Below are 14,220 nucleotides of genomic sequence, written 5' to 3'. Positions count from 1 at the left end.
ACTTGGAGGAACAGGTTCAAGCCAGACTGTTGTAAAAACAGCCAGTTTCGCCCTGGCCGGCATGCTCAGTGGTTAGAGGGTTGGCCTGCACACTGAAAAGCCGAGAGTTTGATTCAGGTCAAGGGCAGCTACCTGGGTTGCAGGGTTAATCTCCTGCCACCAATCGATGTGCCTCTTTCACATTGATGTTTCTCTCTCCCTCTCTCTTCCCTCTCTCCCTCTCTCTACCTGCCCTCTTTTCCACTCTCCCTGGAAATCAATGGAAAACAAAAAACAAACAAAAAGCCCCGCCAGTTTTACCTTCCCTTCTGGAAAGAATTTTGCCCTCCTTCTCCCTGGAAACTCTTCCATTTGTCTTGGACTCCTGGTTGCCTAAGAGCTGGAGACAAACCAGGCAAGGTAACTCGGGCAGTTACTGTCCGTTCACTCCCTTACTGGCTCTTCCAGGGTTTATAATTCTGAGGTGATTTTATTTCACTAATAAACAAGATGGCGAGTCCTTTCTCACTCTAGAGTTCTCCACACACTGTGATGCTTGTCAGGAAAAGCTAGCCAGGAATCCAGAATGCAAAATCCATCCTCCTGACAATAATGAGAAAAGAAATACTGTGAAGCGCTCTGTGGGGGGTGGGGACTCTGGCAGCTTTTGTGGGAGAGCTGACCACAGCTGTGGAGGCGTGAGCCTCGCCTTTGTTTTGCAGGAACAGAGGGAAAGCCTAGAAGTTGGTTCTCTTTGTATCCACTCCTCCTTTCCCGTAGGGACTATTAATAACATTTTCTGGAATCGGAGTTTCTGTCCTAGATTTTCACTTTAAAAGAAGAAAAGTTATAATGGGAGAATTATTTTTTTTTACTGCTTATAGAAGTTATTTCAAACTATATGGAGAAACTTAATAGAATGGAAGACTTCTCATAATCCTATTCCATGGAGCTAAGTGCTATTAGAGAGTTAGTATGGAAGCTTAGAGATTTAAGGGTAACTAAAAGACTGAACTTCTTAAATTATCTACATTTCACCCCCCTGTTTTCATGCCTGTGTTTTAAATATATTTTTTTAGTGATTTCAGAGAGGAAAGGAGAGAGAGACAGAAACATCAATGATGAGAGAGAATCATTGATTGGCTACCTCCTGTACACCCTCTACTGGGGATCGAGCCCACAATCCCAGCATGTGCCTTGACCCGGAATCCAACTGTGACCTCCTGGTTCATAGGTCGAATGCTCAACCCAGCCACGCCAGCCAGGCTCATATTTGTATTTTATCTGCCAATCTTGGCCACACCTACACATATTTTACATTGCCTGCTTTTCCTATTTAACGTAGATCATAAGCATGTTTCTTATTTCTTTGTATTGTTAATAATTTTAATGGTTGCTTTCTACTCCAACCTGTGAATTATCATGATTTGCTAAGTCATTCTTTTCCTGTTCAACATTTTGGTTATTTCTAATTTTATGCTAAATCCTTGTTGTTTCCTGAATTATATATAGGGCTGAAAGAGAGGATCATGACTAAAGACTGTTTGTTTTTCTCTTTTATTGTTTAACATTTGCTGGGTTGTCTACATTTGAGCAAACTAATGAGAGTGACAAGATTCCTTTTTTAGATCAAACCAAGCCCTAGACCAGTGATGGCAAACCTTTTGAGCTCAGCGTGTCAGCGTTTTGAAAAACCCTAACTTAACTCTGGTGCCGTGTCACATATAGAAATTTTTTGATATTTGCAACCATAGTAAAACAAAGATTTATATTTTTGATATTTATTTTATATATTTAAATGCCATTTAACAAAGAAAAATCAACCAAAAAAATGAGTTCGCGTGTCACCTCTTACACGCGTGTCATAGGTTCGCCATCACTGCCCTAGACCCCTCTCATCCCCAGCCTGAAGATGGCAGTCATCGAAATCACAGTCCCCGTCTACGGAGCCCTGTGCCAGTGGCCAGAGATAAACAGCTGAGACCTCTCTTCACCCGTACAATGATTCCAGTCAAGCCCTCTGGTCCACTGTGCCGCAGTAACCTTCTGAATCACCTCTTGCTGTGTCAGTTCAAGTTACACAGTAGATAGGGGTGTCCAATGAAAACAGATCTGACTTGGGCAAGGAGAGACTGTCGGAAAGAATTACGGCGAAGGAGAAAAGGACATTGCAATAGGAAGGGGAGGTTACAACAGGGAGATCCGCTGGCTGTAGGATCTGCAGGAGCCTCAATGGCTTTTCTTTTACAGGGAGGAGTGAACAGGTCTGGGAAGGAGAGAAACTTAACCAAAGTTTGGCTAACGAGCACTCCTCCCCCCCCCCCCAGCCCCAGCTTTATTGAAGTATGGTTGACAAATAAAAATTGTGTATGTTTAAGATGTACACCATGAAGTTTGATACGCATATACATTGTGAAATGATTATCACAGTCAAGCTAATTAACACCTCCATCACCTCACAGAGCATTGAGTGTTGTGTTGTGACATTCTCTGAGCAACTTTCAAGTATACAGTACATCATTCTTAACTATTCACCATGCTGTACATTGACAAATATTTTGTTCCCATTGATTGGTGGGAACAAGCAGTTCCGCTGGCCAATTATGAAGCAAAGAATAGGAGTCTGGCCTGGCCGGCAAGGCTCAATGGTTGAGCATCCATCTATGAACCAGGAGGTCATGGTTCCATTTCCAGTCAGGGCACGTGCCCGGGTTGTGGGCTCGGTCCCCAGGGGGGCATGTGCAAGAGGCAGCCGGTCAATGATTCTCTCTCATCATTGATGTTTTTCTCTCTCTCTCCCTCTCTGAAATCAATAAAAAATATATTTTAAAAAGGAATGGGAGTCTAGAGGTGTCTGTCCTTGTCTTAGATAATAAAGGGGACATCTGTGAAACTTATCTAACGCTATGAGGAGGGGTATTTCGAACACAGAGGGCCTTCCGAGCCACTGCTCTTCTCCAGGAGCGTGTGGCTCGGTGACATTCACCTTTACCAGGAGCACAGGTTTGCAGCGAGTCCTGGGGAGGGAGGCTGGCTCTACCCCTACTAGCAAACTTCAGGCATTCTCCTAAACTTTTTGAGATTTGGTCTGAAAGGTAAAACTGGGGAGATGATTTTCACCTTGTAGAACATTAGGGGGATTAAATGAGATAAAGTGATAGCACAGAGCCTGGCTCTTGATAATATTCTGCAGCTCAAAAACCTTCCATGGCCCCCCATTGTATATCAGACAAAATCTAGACTCCTGTGACCTCAGCCTCCTTCTCTAAATGAATCTCCCTACTCCCTAGAAAACTCGCACCGAATACTGTCCCATCTCTCCGTCTTGTATTGTCTCATTCTTCACAGCCACTGTCTTTCTGATTAAGCAGAGGGCTCCAGCAAAGACAGATGAACATGGAGCAGGCAGGGAGGAAGGGCTCACTCTGTCCAACCTGACAGGACAGTTGAATCAACCCTGGTTGTCCGTCAGGCACACACCCCTGTGACCTCCTTCTACTTGCCAAATGTTTGTTCATTCTTCCTGGCTCACTTTAAGCACCACCATTTTTCATCTCAGTTCATAGAATCCATTGTGTGAACACTGCCGAGACCATACACTCCTTGGCCATTTATCACGTGCTGCTTTATGTTGATGATCTTGCATGTGTGTATCAACATTCCCGTAAATAGAGGGTAAGCTCCTGGAACACAGAAACCACATTGATGTTGCTGGGTATCCCCTACAATGCCTCGCACATACACTGTGTTTTCATGATGTACATGCATAGTTCTGTACTTGGCAAGAAAACCATGGGTAGAGCACTGCTTTAAACAGCTTTAAACAGTAAAAGCGGTCACAGAGAGACACAGATTTTTCTTTCCACCCACAAAAGGAACGGGCTGCACTCAGCCCTTGAGAGTGCTGGATTACTGATGAGATGCACAGACAGGTGTTAGATCTGCATGTTTCAGGGCTTCTGATGAAGCTATTGCTTTCTTCTTACCTGAGTGTGACGAGGATGGTCAGCAAACAGCCACTTCCTCTGGGCACTTTAAAGGCTCCTTGGGTGTGTAGCTGTCCAGCTGCTGTTACAAGGCCTGGCCCCGTGGCTTTGCCTTTGACCATCTGGTTTTCTGCTGCTCTTCTCCTAATGTCTCATATCAAGTTCTCTCCCAGCATCTTCTAAGCAAAGTTGGTGGAAGCTGGTGCATTAGTGTTCAAGTGCTATATTCTGTTCATTAAACAGATATTTCTTCAGGATCTGCATTGTTCAGACACTGTGGGGAGGATCAAAGAAAAAAAAAACACAGCTCTCTATTTGTAGGTCATTACCTTCTGTTTTGAGAAGCCAACAGTTAACCTAATATATAACCATATTGAGTACCTATACATTCCTTTTCACTTTTGATTGCCAATATCACCTGCTTCATGTTGATTACTATTAACCTATATTTTTAGATTTTTTTTGTTTGACCACTTTTTTTTTTAATGCTCACCCAAGGATATGTTTTTATTGATTTTTAGAGAGAGGGGAATAGAGAGCTAGAAACATTGATCAGTTGCCTCCTGTGTACAACGCAAGCGGGGATCGAACCGCAACCTAGGTATGTGCTCTGAATGGGAATCGAACCCCCAACCTTTTGGTATAGGGATGACCCTCCAACCAAGCCACCTGGCCAGGGCTGTTTGACCCCTTTTTTTATTAAGAAATTCCTATATATATAATATATTACAAGGTCGAAAGGATCCATGCAGTTGAAGGGATTCATGAAGGAGGACAAAAATTTGCCCTATCCTTTTCTGAACATTTATGGACAAGAAATAGAGGTCCTTATTTTAATGAAATCAGACAACTTTTAAAAATCTATGGGTCTTCAAACTCCTCTGGGAGACAAATTATTATTTACATGTTATCTTTCTCATAGTTATCATATTTGTTTTAGGAAGGTTAAATGCATGTTACGGAGCTGTTTCTAGGTCCTACATGTATACTTTATGGTGGAGAAAGTCTACCATCTAACTTGTGTAACTAAAGTGTGTGAAATGTTTATACGCATTTTATTAAAATGTCATGAGGTAAGGTGGGAGAGTGAGGAAGAGCGCACTGCGTTCCCGACCCAGCTCTTCCTCCCAGGGCCTCTGAATGGCCTCCCAGCAGCCTGAGGGCTTCCCCAGTTCTAGTCCCTCACTCTCCACCTGACTCGCTCCCTCACTCCTCCTCTTGTTTAGGAAATAAGATGAGAGGCCGTGAAGCTCTTTTTAAAAACTGCCTAAAATGACTGATGAGGCTCCTGGGTGACTGGGGCAGGGAGAGATCATGGAGTTGCGGGGACAGCGCTGGACAGGGAGGGCCTCTCCCAGGAGAGTCGGCGCTGGCTTCCCAGGTTGGAGGGGAGGGTTTCACGGTTTGTCTTGAAAGTTTTCTGTCTCATCAATCTGAGCTCAAATCAGGAAATCAGTTCTGAGAGCAAAGGCCAAGAATATTTTAATAATGTGCTGTTTGGATAGAAATCTGGTGAGCAGGCGTGGCATCTGAACTGATGCCAAACCACCAGCCATCCCCAGCTCTCGGACGGGCCAGCACCCCTCCCAGCCCTGCAGATGCCCAGCTTTGCTTTGACAAGCTTAGGTTTTCTGCATTCAGTGATCCCGGAGGCCCTTTGTTTTTTCCCTGCTGAGATTCTTGGGATGTTTTCTATTTAATCATAAAGCCGTATTATTATTATTCCTTGCAGCCTTGTTTCCATTAAATCGCAGGCCTGGTCGGCTAACATGTGATATCCTGTATTGTGCTGTCACAGCACATTTTAGCCTGTGGTTTCTTACACGCTTTGAAAGCCAGTCCCTTTGTTTACTGTCACTCAAGTCCTCACTGCCGGATGAATGACAGGTGGCATCAGGGAAGCTTCCCTTGGAAGCTACTATTTTCACTTGGGGCCTCACATCGTCTGTATTGGTAGATCCCATTTTCCTTTTTTGATTTTCTTTTTAAACTTTTCCTCAATGTTAATTATTTTATTCCATATAAACGTTTGGAAAATACAAAGTCAAATCAAGGAGAAAATAGCAATGACCTAGAGTTGATCACACAGAGTTGATCACTGTTCACATTTTGGTGTGTTTACTTGCAGTCTATGCTATTACCTCTCTTGTGTATGTCAGTAATTTTTACTGTGAAAAGGCAGTTTTTCTGCATTAACACATTGAGGACTGTTAGGACTACTAGGTCTTAGGCTTCAGCCTGTTCCCCTCGGGTGTGGCATTGGTCAGGCTTCTGGTGCAGTGTGGAGAACAGCCCCCACCCTCCGTGGCTTGTAGCAGACATTTATTCCGTATTCTGGTGTGCAGGATGGCTGCCATGGGAGCCTGGCTGGCTCCGCTGAAGTAGGCCGGAGTTCAGGCTTCATGTCTGGTGCACAATCACCTTTTAGGGCCTTGGCTAGAGGGTCCACTGCTACCTGGGGCAGGCTCTTCTTGACACGCCTCTTAAGACCTTAGCTTAAAATGGAGGCATTGCCATTTCACCCTTGTCCTGTTGATCAAATCAAGCCACTTGGCCAAGCCTGAAGTCTGTAAGGTGAAAAGAATACTCCTCTCCTGGGGGGAGGAGGCCATGGTGAATAAGTTTGGGTTTGCTAGGGCAGCCATAAAAAAAACCACAGACTGGGGGCTTGGACAGCATGCATTTGTTGTGCCATAATTCTGGGTGCTCGTCGTCTAAGATCAAGGTGTTAGTGAGGCTGGTTTCTTCTGGGGCCTCTCTGTCTTTGGCTTGTAGACAGCTGTCATCTTCCTTTGTTTTTATTTGTTCTAATATCCTCTCATTCTAATGGGACATTGGTCATAGTGGATTATAGTCCTGACCTCATTTAACCGTACCTTTCTCTTTAAAAACTCTACTTTCAAATACAGTCTCATTCTGAGGTTAGAACTTCTGTATACGAATTTTGGGGCGGATACAATTCAGCTTATAACTCATGGTAAGAGTGGAAAACGAAGGAAGGATTGTAGACAAAAAATACCCCAGCACTTCACCTCAAGAGCTCAGCTTCCTCATCTTTAAAACGGGGTCAGCATCTCTGTGCTATGGGTTTGTTGGGGATTGAAAGACCCTGGTGGTGCCCACCCTGTGTGGCTCAGTGGTTGAGTGTCAACCCAAGAGGTCACCTGTTTGATTTCTGGTCAGGGCACATGGCCGTAGTGTGGGCTCAATCCCCAGTAGGGGGTGTGCAGGAGGCAGCCGATCGATGTTTCTCTCTCATCAGTGTTTCTATCTCTCTCCCTCTCCCTTCCTCTCTCTATAAAATCAATAAAAATATTTTTAAAATCCCTGGTGGTGATGTCGGGATGTGTGTGGTTCTCCCGCAAATGGAAGGACCACAGTTAGCCTTCCTGGGTCCGCCTCCCTGTTCTTGTCTTTCGTGGGGAGACTGGGAGTACACGGGGCTTCTCAGAACGGCACAGCAGCTGCAGGAAAGGGGAATCTTTGTAACCCAGCCAATAGGACCTTTTGGGCACTTTCCTTAGCAGAGTTAAAGCTGGTGTTAATTAATTAAAGAGAGAAATTGCTTTTCGGTCCACTTCAGTTTTGTTTTATGCCCATCTCATATTGTTGTCTTGTCAGGGCCAGCCTGACAGGTTGAGCCCGGCTGAGGTAGGGAGGTGGGAATTGAGAAAAGAAAGAAAGACAGGAGAGCAGGATTGGGAGGACTACAGGTCAATCGAGGAACTGCAACAAGTTTATTAACCACGCAATGCCTTTTATACACAAAACACTGAATAGGAGGTCTGTCAAGAGGAATGTATTCTTTGTTCCTCTTAATCTCTAAGGGAGAGACAGAGCAGAAGGACAAATTCCCGGTACAGCAAATCTCAGTAAATAGTTACAGACTTCTTGGTAAGCCATGAAAGGCTGTTCTCATTCTACAAAGGTTGCTCTCATTCTACTGATAACCGCCATCCAAACAAGTCTGGGAAAACTGTGTGGGTAAGGGTCCCAGCCTTGCTAGCCCCTTCAGGTGCAAGGACTGTGTCAGCTTACACCCCGTCTCCAACATTGTCTGTGTTGTAATTCCTACTTTTTGATCCCATTTCCAATGTGTAAAATTGGTTATCTTGTAAATATCTTTTATGACGAATTCAGTTATCAGAAACTGTTGTGGTTGTTGAAAATAAAATTATGGCCTTTGTAACACATCCATGAGCCACGGCTCCAGCAACCTTTCCCACCAATATTTTTGAAGACCTTTTATGCTTTCACAGGGCTCTGAGCCTCCTATGGGCGTAAGGCATGATCCTGCTCTCCAGGGACTGCAGTTGAATGCCTGTGAGAAAAACAAGCAAGTCAGGAGGTCAGCGCCAGAGGGTCCCTCGCTCTGCCTCTGTGTTCACAGCCAGCGGCCTTGCACGCTGTCAATCTCCTTTTGGGTTTCTCTCCTAGAATATTGTGCTGAGGAATGGGTCTGAGGCCTTCGACTCCTGGAAGCAGCCCCCTGTGCCTGTGTACATCCAGTTCTATTTCTTCAACGTCACCAATCCAGAGGAGATCCTCAGAGGGGAGATCCCGCGGTTGGAAGAAGTGGGGCCGTACACCTACAGGTGAGTCCCGGCCGCCTCCCTGCTATACTGGCAACACGGAGCACCCCCACCATGGCCGAGTCCTCGGCTTTCCCCCCAGTGATCTCTGGGTGCTGCGCGGGAGCGCGGGCTTTGACCCATCTGTGTGAGCCCCCACCTGTGTGAGCCCCCACCTGTGTGAGCCCCCACCTGTGTGAGCCCCCATCTGAGTGAGCCAGCTTTGTGGCCTGGAGCCGTCCCAGCCTGTTATGTTTAAATGCAGCTGCCTCTTCCTAGGGTGGCAGCAGGAGGCTACTGAGCCCCGCAGTGCTGCTCCTCACCCCCCACCCTTTAAGGTCACCATGTGATTGTCTTTGGTCACCCCTGGAGCCTCCCCCTATTTCCCTCCCCGCTCGTGGACCAGTTCCTAAAATGCGTGGTTCTGCAGAAAAGCCTAGTAGTCTCCCACTCGCCCCTTTCCCCACCCTCCTGGGTCCGGGAGACAACAGTGGCAGTGTGGGTTAGAGTCTCTGGGGATTAGGAGAATTGCTTTAACGTGGTTTTTTGTTTGTTTGTTTGTTTTAATATATTTTTTATTGATTTCAGAGAGGAAGGAAGGGAGGGAGGGAGGGAGGGAGGGAGAGAGAGAGAGAGAGAGAGAGAGAGAGAGAGAGACAGAAACATCAGTGATGAGAGAGAATCATTGATCGGCTGCCTCCTGCACGTCCCACACTGGGATTGAGCTCACAACCCAGGCATGGGCCCTGACCGGGAATCAAACTGTGATCTCCTGGTTCATGGGTCTACACTCAGCCACTGAGCCACACGGGCCAGGCTTTCATTGTTTGTTTTTTTTCCAAAAGTTAGTAGAGGGAGGCACTCGGGGGCCTTATGGTCAGAGCATTTTTCCTATTGCAGTATTCCTCCTCCTCCTCCAAGACAGTAGCCCTTCCCCTCCCTCCCCCACCCCCCAGTAATCTTTCCTGTCAAGTTCCTCCTTAACAAGTTTTAAAACAAAATAGTAGAGGGAAGTAGATGGCAAGATCTTTCTTCTTCTGCAAAATGGTAAAAATTCCTCACAATTCTGTCGTAATCGATTGCACAATAAATGTTTGTGACTGATTCACTTAGTCTGAATGAGTCAGTCGGATTCTCAAGTGCCGGAATTCACAGATGAAAATCTCTGAATTGCCTGCTTTGGTTCCGGCCTCTGCCACTTACTAGTTCTCTGTGCCTGGGTTTCCTTATCTATAAAGTGGAGATAAAGCTGGACCTCCACCACAGGGTTGTTAGGGTTCCATGGGGTAATGAGTCAGTATTTACAAAATGCTTAGACTAGTGCCAGCCCATAATCGGAGTTTGCTGTTATTGTCTTGGTCTGTGTACGTCAATGTACAGAACTGTAAAGATGAGCTCTGTTGTTATATAAAACAATTTTTAAAAAATAGGTCTTTATTTTATTTCTTTTTTTAAATCCTCACCTGAGGATATGTTTTTATTGATTTTTAAGAGAGAGAGAGAGAGAGAGAGAGAGAGAGAGAGAGAGAGAGAGAGAGATGGGTCTGTTGCCTCCAGAATGCAACCCGGCCAGGGATCAAACCTGCAACCTAGGTATGTGCCTGACCAGAATCAAACCCGCAACCTTTTGGTGCACGGGAGGATGCTCCAACCAACTGTGCCACCCAGCCAGGGCACAGATCTTTATTTTAAAAAGCATTTTTTAATGTGTTTTTTATGCCTCTGGTGTTTCTCACCCATGATCTCATTGTGCTATTGTTCAGCTAGATCACATATAGAGTATTCCAGTGGCTCCTGCCCCAGTGTTTAATAGTTCCATGGTGTCCCTCCCAGCTGAGTCAGCTGACACTGTCCATTGTGTGCAAAGAGTCCTGGGGCACAAAGAAGGGCAAGGTGCACTGGGCCCTAATTGGGTAGCCCAGTGGTCGGCAAACCGCGGCTCATGAGCCACATGCGGCTCTTTGGCCCCTTGAGTGTGGCTCTTCCACAAAATACCATGTGCGGCGCGCGCACGTACAGTGCGATTGAAACTTTGTGGCCCATGCGCAGAAGTCAGTTTTCGGAAAGGAGATAGACGAAACAAGTATACAAGACGAGTGTGGATGGGAGAGTTGGCGAACATACCTCAATCAGATTGAGGACGTTTTTAGCAAAGGCCACCTTAGGAGTACCCTAATTAAGTTAATAGCAATGTACCTACCTATATAGTTTAAGTTTAAAAAATTTGGCTCTCAAAAGAAATTTCAGTCGTCATACTGTTGGTATTTGGCTCTGTTGACTAATGAGTTTGCCGACCACTGGGGTAGTGGGTGGGCCTGGGGGGAGGGGGGGAGGAGGTGCGGTTTCTGAGAGAGGGGGAGCCACGCAGGCTGTGGGGGGAATGATTCATTTGACACACAATGTACAGTGGCATGTTTTACATATGGATGAGTTCAGAATATTAATGTTTTGCAAAAAGATGGTGGGACTTCCACATGTAGATAAAAACCAGTCAATCTGATTTAAGTAATGCAGTGTATAGTAAAGGATTTTTTAAAAAAAATTTTTAATGAAAGTATAGTTGGCGTACAATGTTAATTAGTTTCAGGTGTACAACATAGTGACTTGGCATTTATATACCTTATGATCTTTTCATCACACTACGTCTAGTTACCACCCATCACCGTGCAAAGTCATGAGAGTATTATTGACCATATTCCCTATATGATGTACATTACATTCTGTGCCTTATTTATCTTAGAGCTGGAATTTTGTACCTCTTCTTCCACGTCAACTTTTTTACCTGTCCCCCACTCCCCTCCTCTGACAGCCATCGATGTGTTCTCTGTTTCTGTAAGTCTGTTTCTGTTTGTTTACTTGTTTTGTTTTTTCAGATCCCACATACAAGTGAAATCACACAGTATTTGTCTTTTTCTGTTTGACATATTTCACTTAGCTTAATACCCCCTAGGTCCGTCCATGTTGTCACAAATGGAAAAGATTTCATTCTTTTTATGGCTAACTAGTATTCCATTGTATATATATACCACTACTTCTTTTTAAAAAAATATTTTTATTGATTTCAGAGAGGAAGGGAGAGGGATGGCAACATCAATGATGAGAGAGAATCACTGATTAGCTGCCTCCTGCACGTCCCTCACAGGGGATTGAGCCTGCAACCCAGGCATATGCCCTTGACTGGAATCGAACCTGAGACCCTTCAGTCCGCAGGCCAACACTCCATCCACTGAGCCAAACCAGCTAGGGCATGTATCACTACTTTATCCATTCATTTACCAAGGGACAATAAGGTTGCTTCCAAATCTTGGCTGTTGTAAGTAACTAGAGGCCCAGTGTACGAAATTCGAGCACTTGGGGTGGGGGATCCCCTCGGCCCAGCCTGTGCCCTCTCACAGTCCAGGAGCCCTTGGGGGATGTCTGACCAACAGCTTAGTACTGCCACTGCATTCGCCAGCCATGAACCCAGCTTCTGGCTGAGTGGCGCTCCCCCCTGTAGAAGCGTACTGATCACCAGGGGGCAGCTCCTGCATTGAGCATCTGCCCCCTGGTGGTCAGTGCATGTCTTAGCGACCAGTCATTCCACCGTTTGGTTGATTTGCATATTACTCTTTTATTATGTAGGATGCTGCAGTGAACATAAGGGTACACCTGTCTTTTCCAGTTAGTGTTTTTGTTTTTTCAGATAAATACCCAAAGGTGGAATTGCTGGGTCTAGTGAAAGCTGCATTGAGTAGCCCTGGAATAAGCTTGTTGACACGAAGCTAATTTGTCTCATGTTCCTGTTGCTTAGTGAGATATTTGCTAAAACATGTGTATCCAACTTAAGATATTACAAGACTTCTGCATTCTTTTTGAGATTTATTTTCTATTTTGTCAGGTTTCTTTTCCTATTATTGAACATTTCAATAATTTTAAAAAATCAACTTATCTAAGGGCTCTTTCAGCTATTTTCCTATTTCTAAGACATATTTGCTAAATTCAGAATATCCCGTTAAACATCTCCGCTTTTTCAGTTTCTGAGTTTTGTTGTTGGGATTGTTCATTTCTCTTGTAGGCTCCTATTACTGCTTTGACAGTAAGGAAAAAGATGTGAGGGATAAATATCTCATAGTGTTTTATTATTATTCATTGAGCATTAAGTAATACTGGATTATGAAATAATCAAGATATACAATATCATATATAGCATTATCTTTTAAAGAAACTTGAAAATGCAGTTAGAAAACTACTACTACTATCCCCAGTTTCATGGACACCAAGATAACCAATGCTAATATTTGAGTGGATCTCTTCTTAGCCATTTCTCCATGGATTTTATTTTTATATGGTCTTCATACTGTCTTTACATATATTATACATGCACATGTACATAACATGTATATTCTGTTCCCTTAATATTACATCTTAGGTATCTTCCCATGTATGTCTTGGTTTTATACTAATACTAGGAGCCCAGTGCACAAATTCGTGCACCTGGAAAGGAACCATGGGCCACGAGGCTGCGGTAGGCACAGTGGTGGCCCATCCTCTGTGACCCTGCCCAGCCCCTCCCGCCGTGGCCCCCTGTCCCCTGTCTGCCAGCAGCCTCACTCCCGCCACTGCCGCTCCCACATGCTGGTGGCGCTGACCCCACTCGCGCCCACTGACACCACAGAGCGATTGGGGCTGGCGCCAGCAGTGGGTGCAAGTGGGGACGGTGCCGTCAGCAGGTATGAGCAGCGGCGGCGGCTGCCCCGATCACCCTCCTCAGAAGCAGGGGGAGGTGGAGATTAGGGCTGGAAGCCACTTGCATCTGCTGATGGTGCCAAGTGATTGGGACCAGTGCCAGGCATTGGCAGCGGGTGCGAATGGCAGTCTGGTGCTGGCAGCAGGTGCGAGTGCCAGGTGGGACCGCGGTGCAGGGGAGCAAAAAATTTTCAGAGGCTTGCCCCAATGACAGTGACCGGTGCCCCGGCTTGGTCCCAGACTGGTGCCCCCGCTCACCTGCTCCACCATCCTGCCTCGGCCAATGCCCGCCATGTTCCGCACATGCCCCCTGGTGGTCAGTGCACGTCATAGTGACCGATTGTTCGGTTGTTTGGTTGTTCCGCTGTTCGGTCTATTTGCATATTAGCCTTTTATTATATAGGATATTTTTATAATGATAATATTCAAGAGGTAGCAGGAATAGTGTTAAAACACTTTATTTAACCGTTCCCTTTTTGGACACGTACCAGTTCTCATTTCATTCTTTGATTATCACATGGATTGAATGTTCTCCTCATGTTTGCCAACTGATTGTGTTTCCACTCTGAGTTCTTGTCCTTTGCCCATGTGCCCTTTTGGATTCTGGTTTGTCTGTGCCAGTCTATAAACCTTTAATGCAACAATGTTAACCCTTTGTTACAGTTGTGGCAACTGTTTTTGTATCCTTTGCCTGTTTTATGTTTAAAATTTACATATAGTGAAATCCATTCCTGTATGAACTTTTCTATCATTTCTGAGCTTAAAAAGTCCTATTCCCTTCAAAGGTTTGCTGTTCAAGTCTATTTTCTTGTAGATCTATTTTTTTGCACTTAATTTCTTAAGGATTTAATTGTCTCCTTGCAATTTAGCAAAGGTAGGAACTTTGTTCAATCTTCCAAATTCTGAACGTTAGCCCTTCGATCCTTTACTCATCTCAGAGCCAAGCCAAATAAATTTTT

General features: G+C 45.1%; 1 protein-coding gene across 2 annotated transcripts in view; it reads left to right on the top strand.

Moving 5' to 3' along the window:
• Window positions 1-14,220, top strand: part of SCARB2 (scavenger receptor class B member 2) — a 62,726-nt gene that overhangs the window by 12,384 nt on the left and 36,122 nt on the right. For both annotated transcript variants that reach the window (XM_036337008.1, XM_036336999.1), the window contains exon 2: window positions 8,403-8,560. In XM_036337008.1, the coding sequence (XP_036192901.1) occupies window positions 8,403-8,560 (158 nt within the window). The remainder of the gene's footprint in view (window positions 1-8,402; window positions 8,561-14,220) is intronic.

Source organism: Myotis myotis, unplaced genomic scaffold, assembly GCF_014108235.1.
Source record: "Myotis myotis isolate mMyoMyo1 unplaced genomic scaffold, mMyoMyo1.p scaffold_m19_p_1, whole genome shotgun sequence".
NCBI classification, from domain to species: domain Eukaryota; kingdom Metazoa; phylum Chordata; class Mammalia; order Chiroptera; family Vespertilionidae; genus Myotis; species Myotis myotis.
Note: the sequence above shows the minus strand (reverse complement) of the source record. Positions and strands in the feature narration are given on the sequence as shown.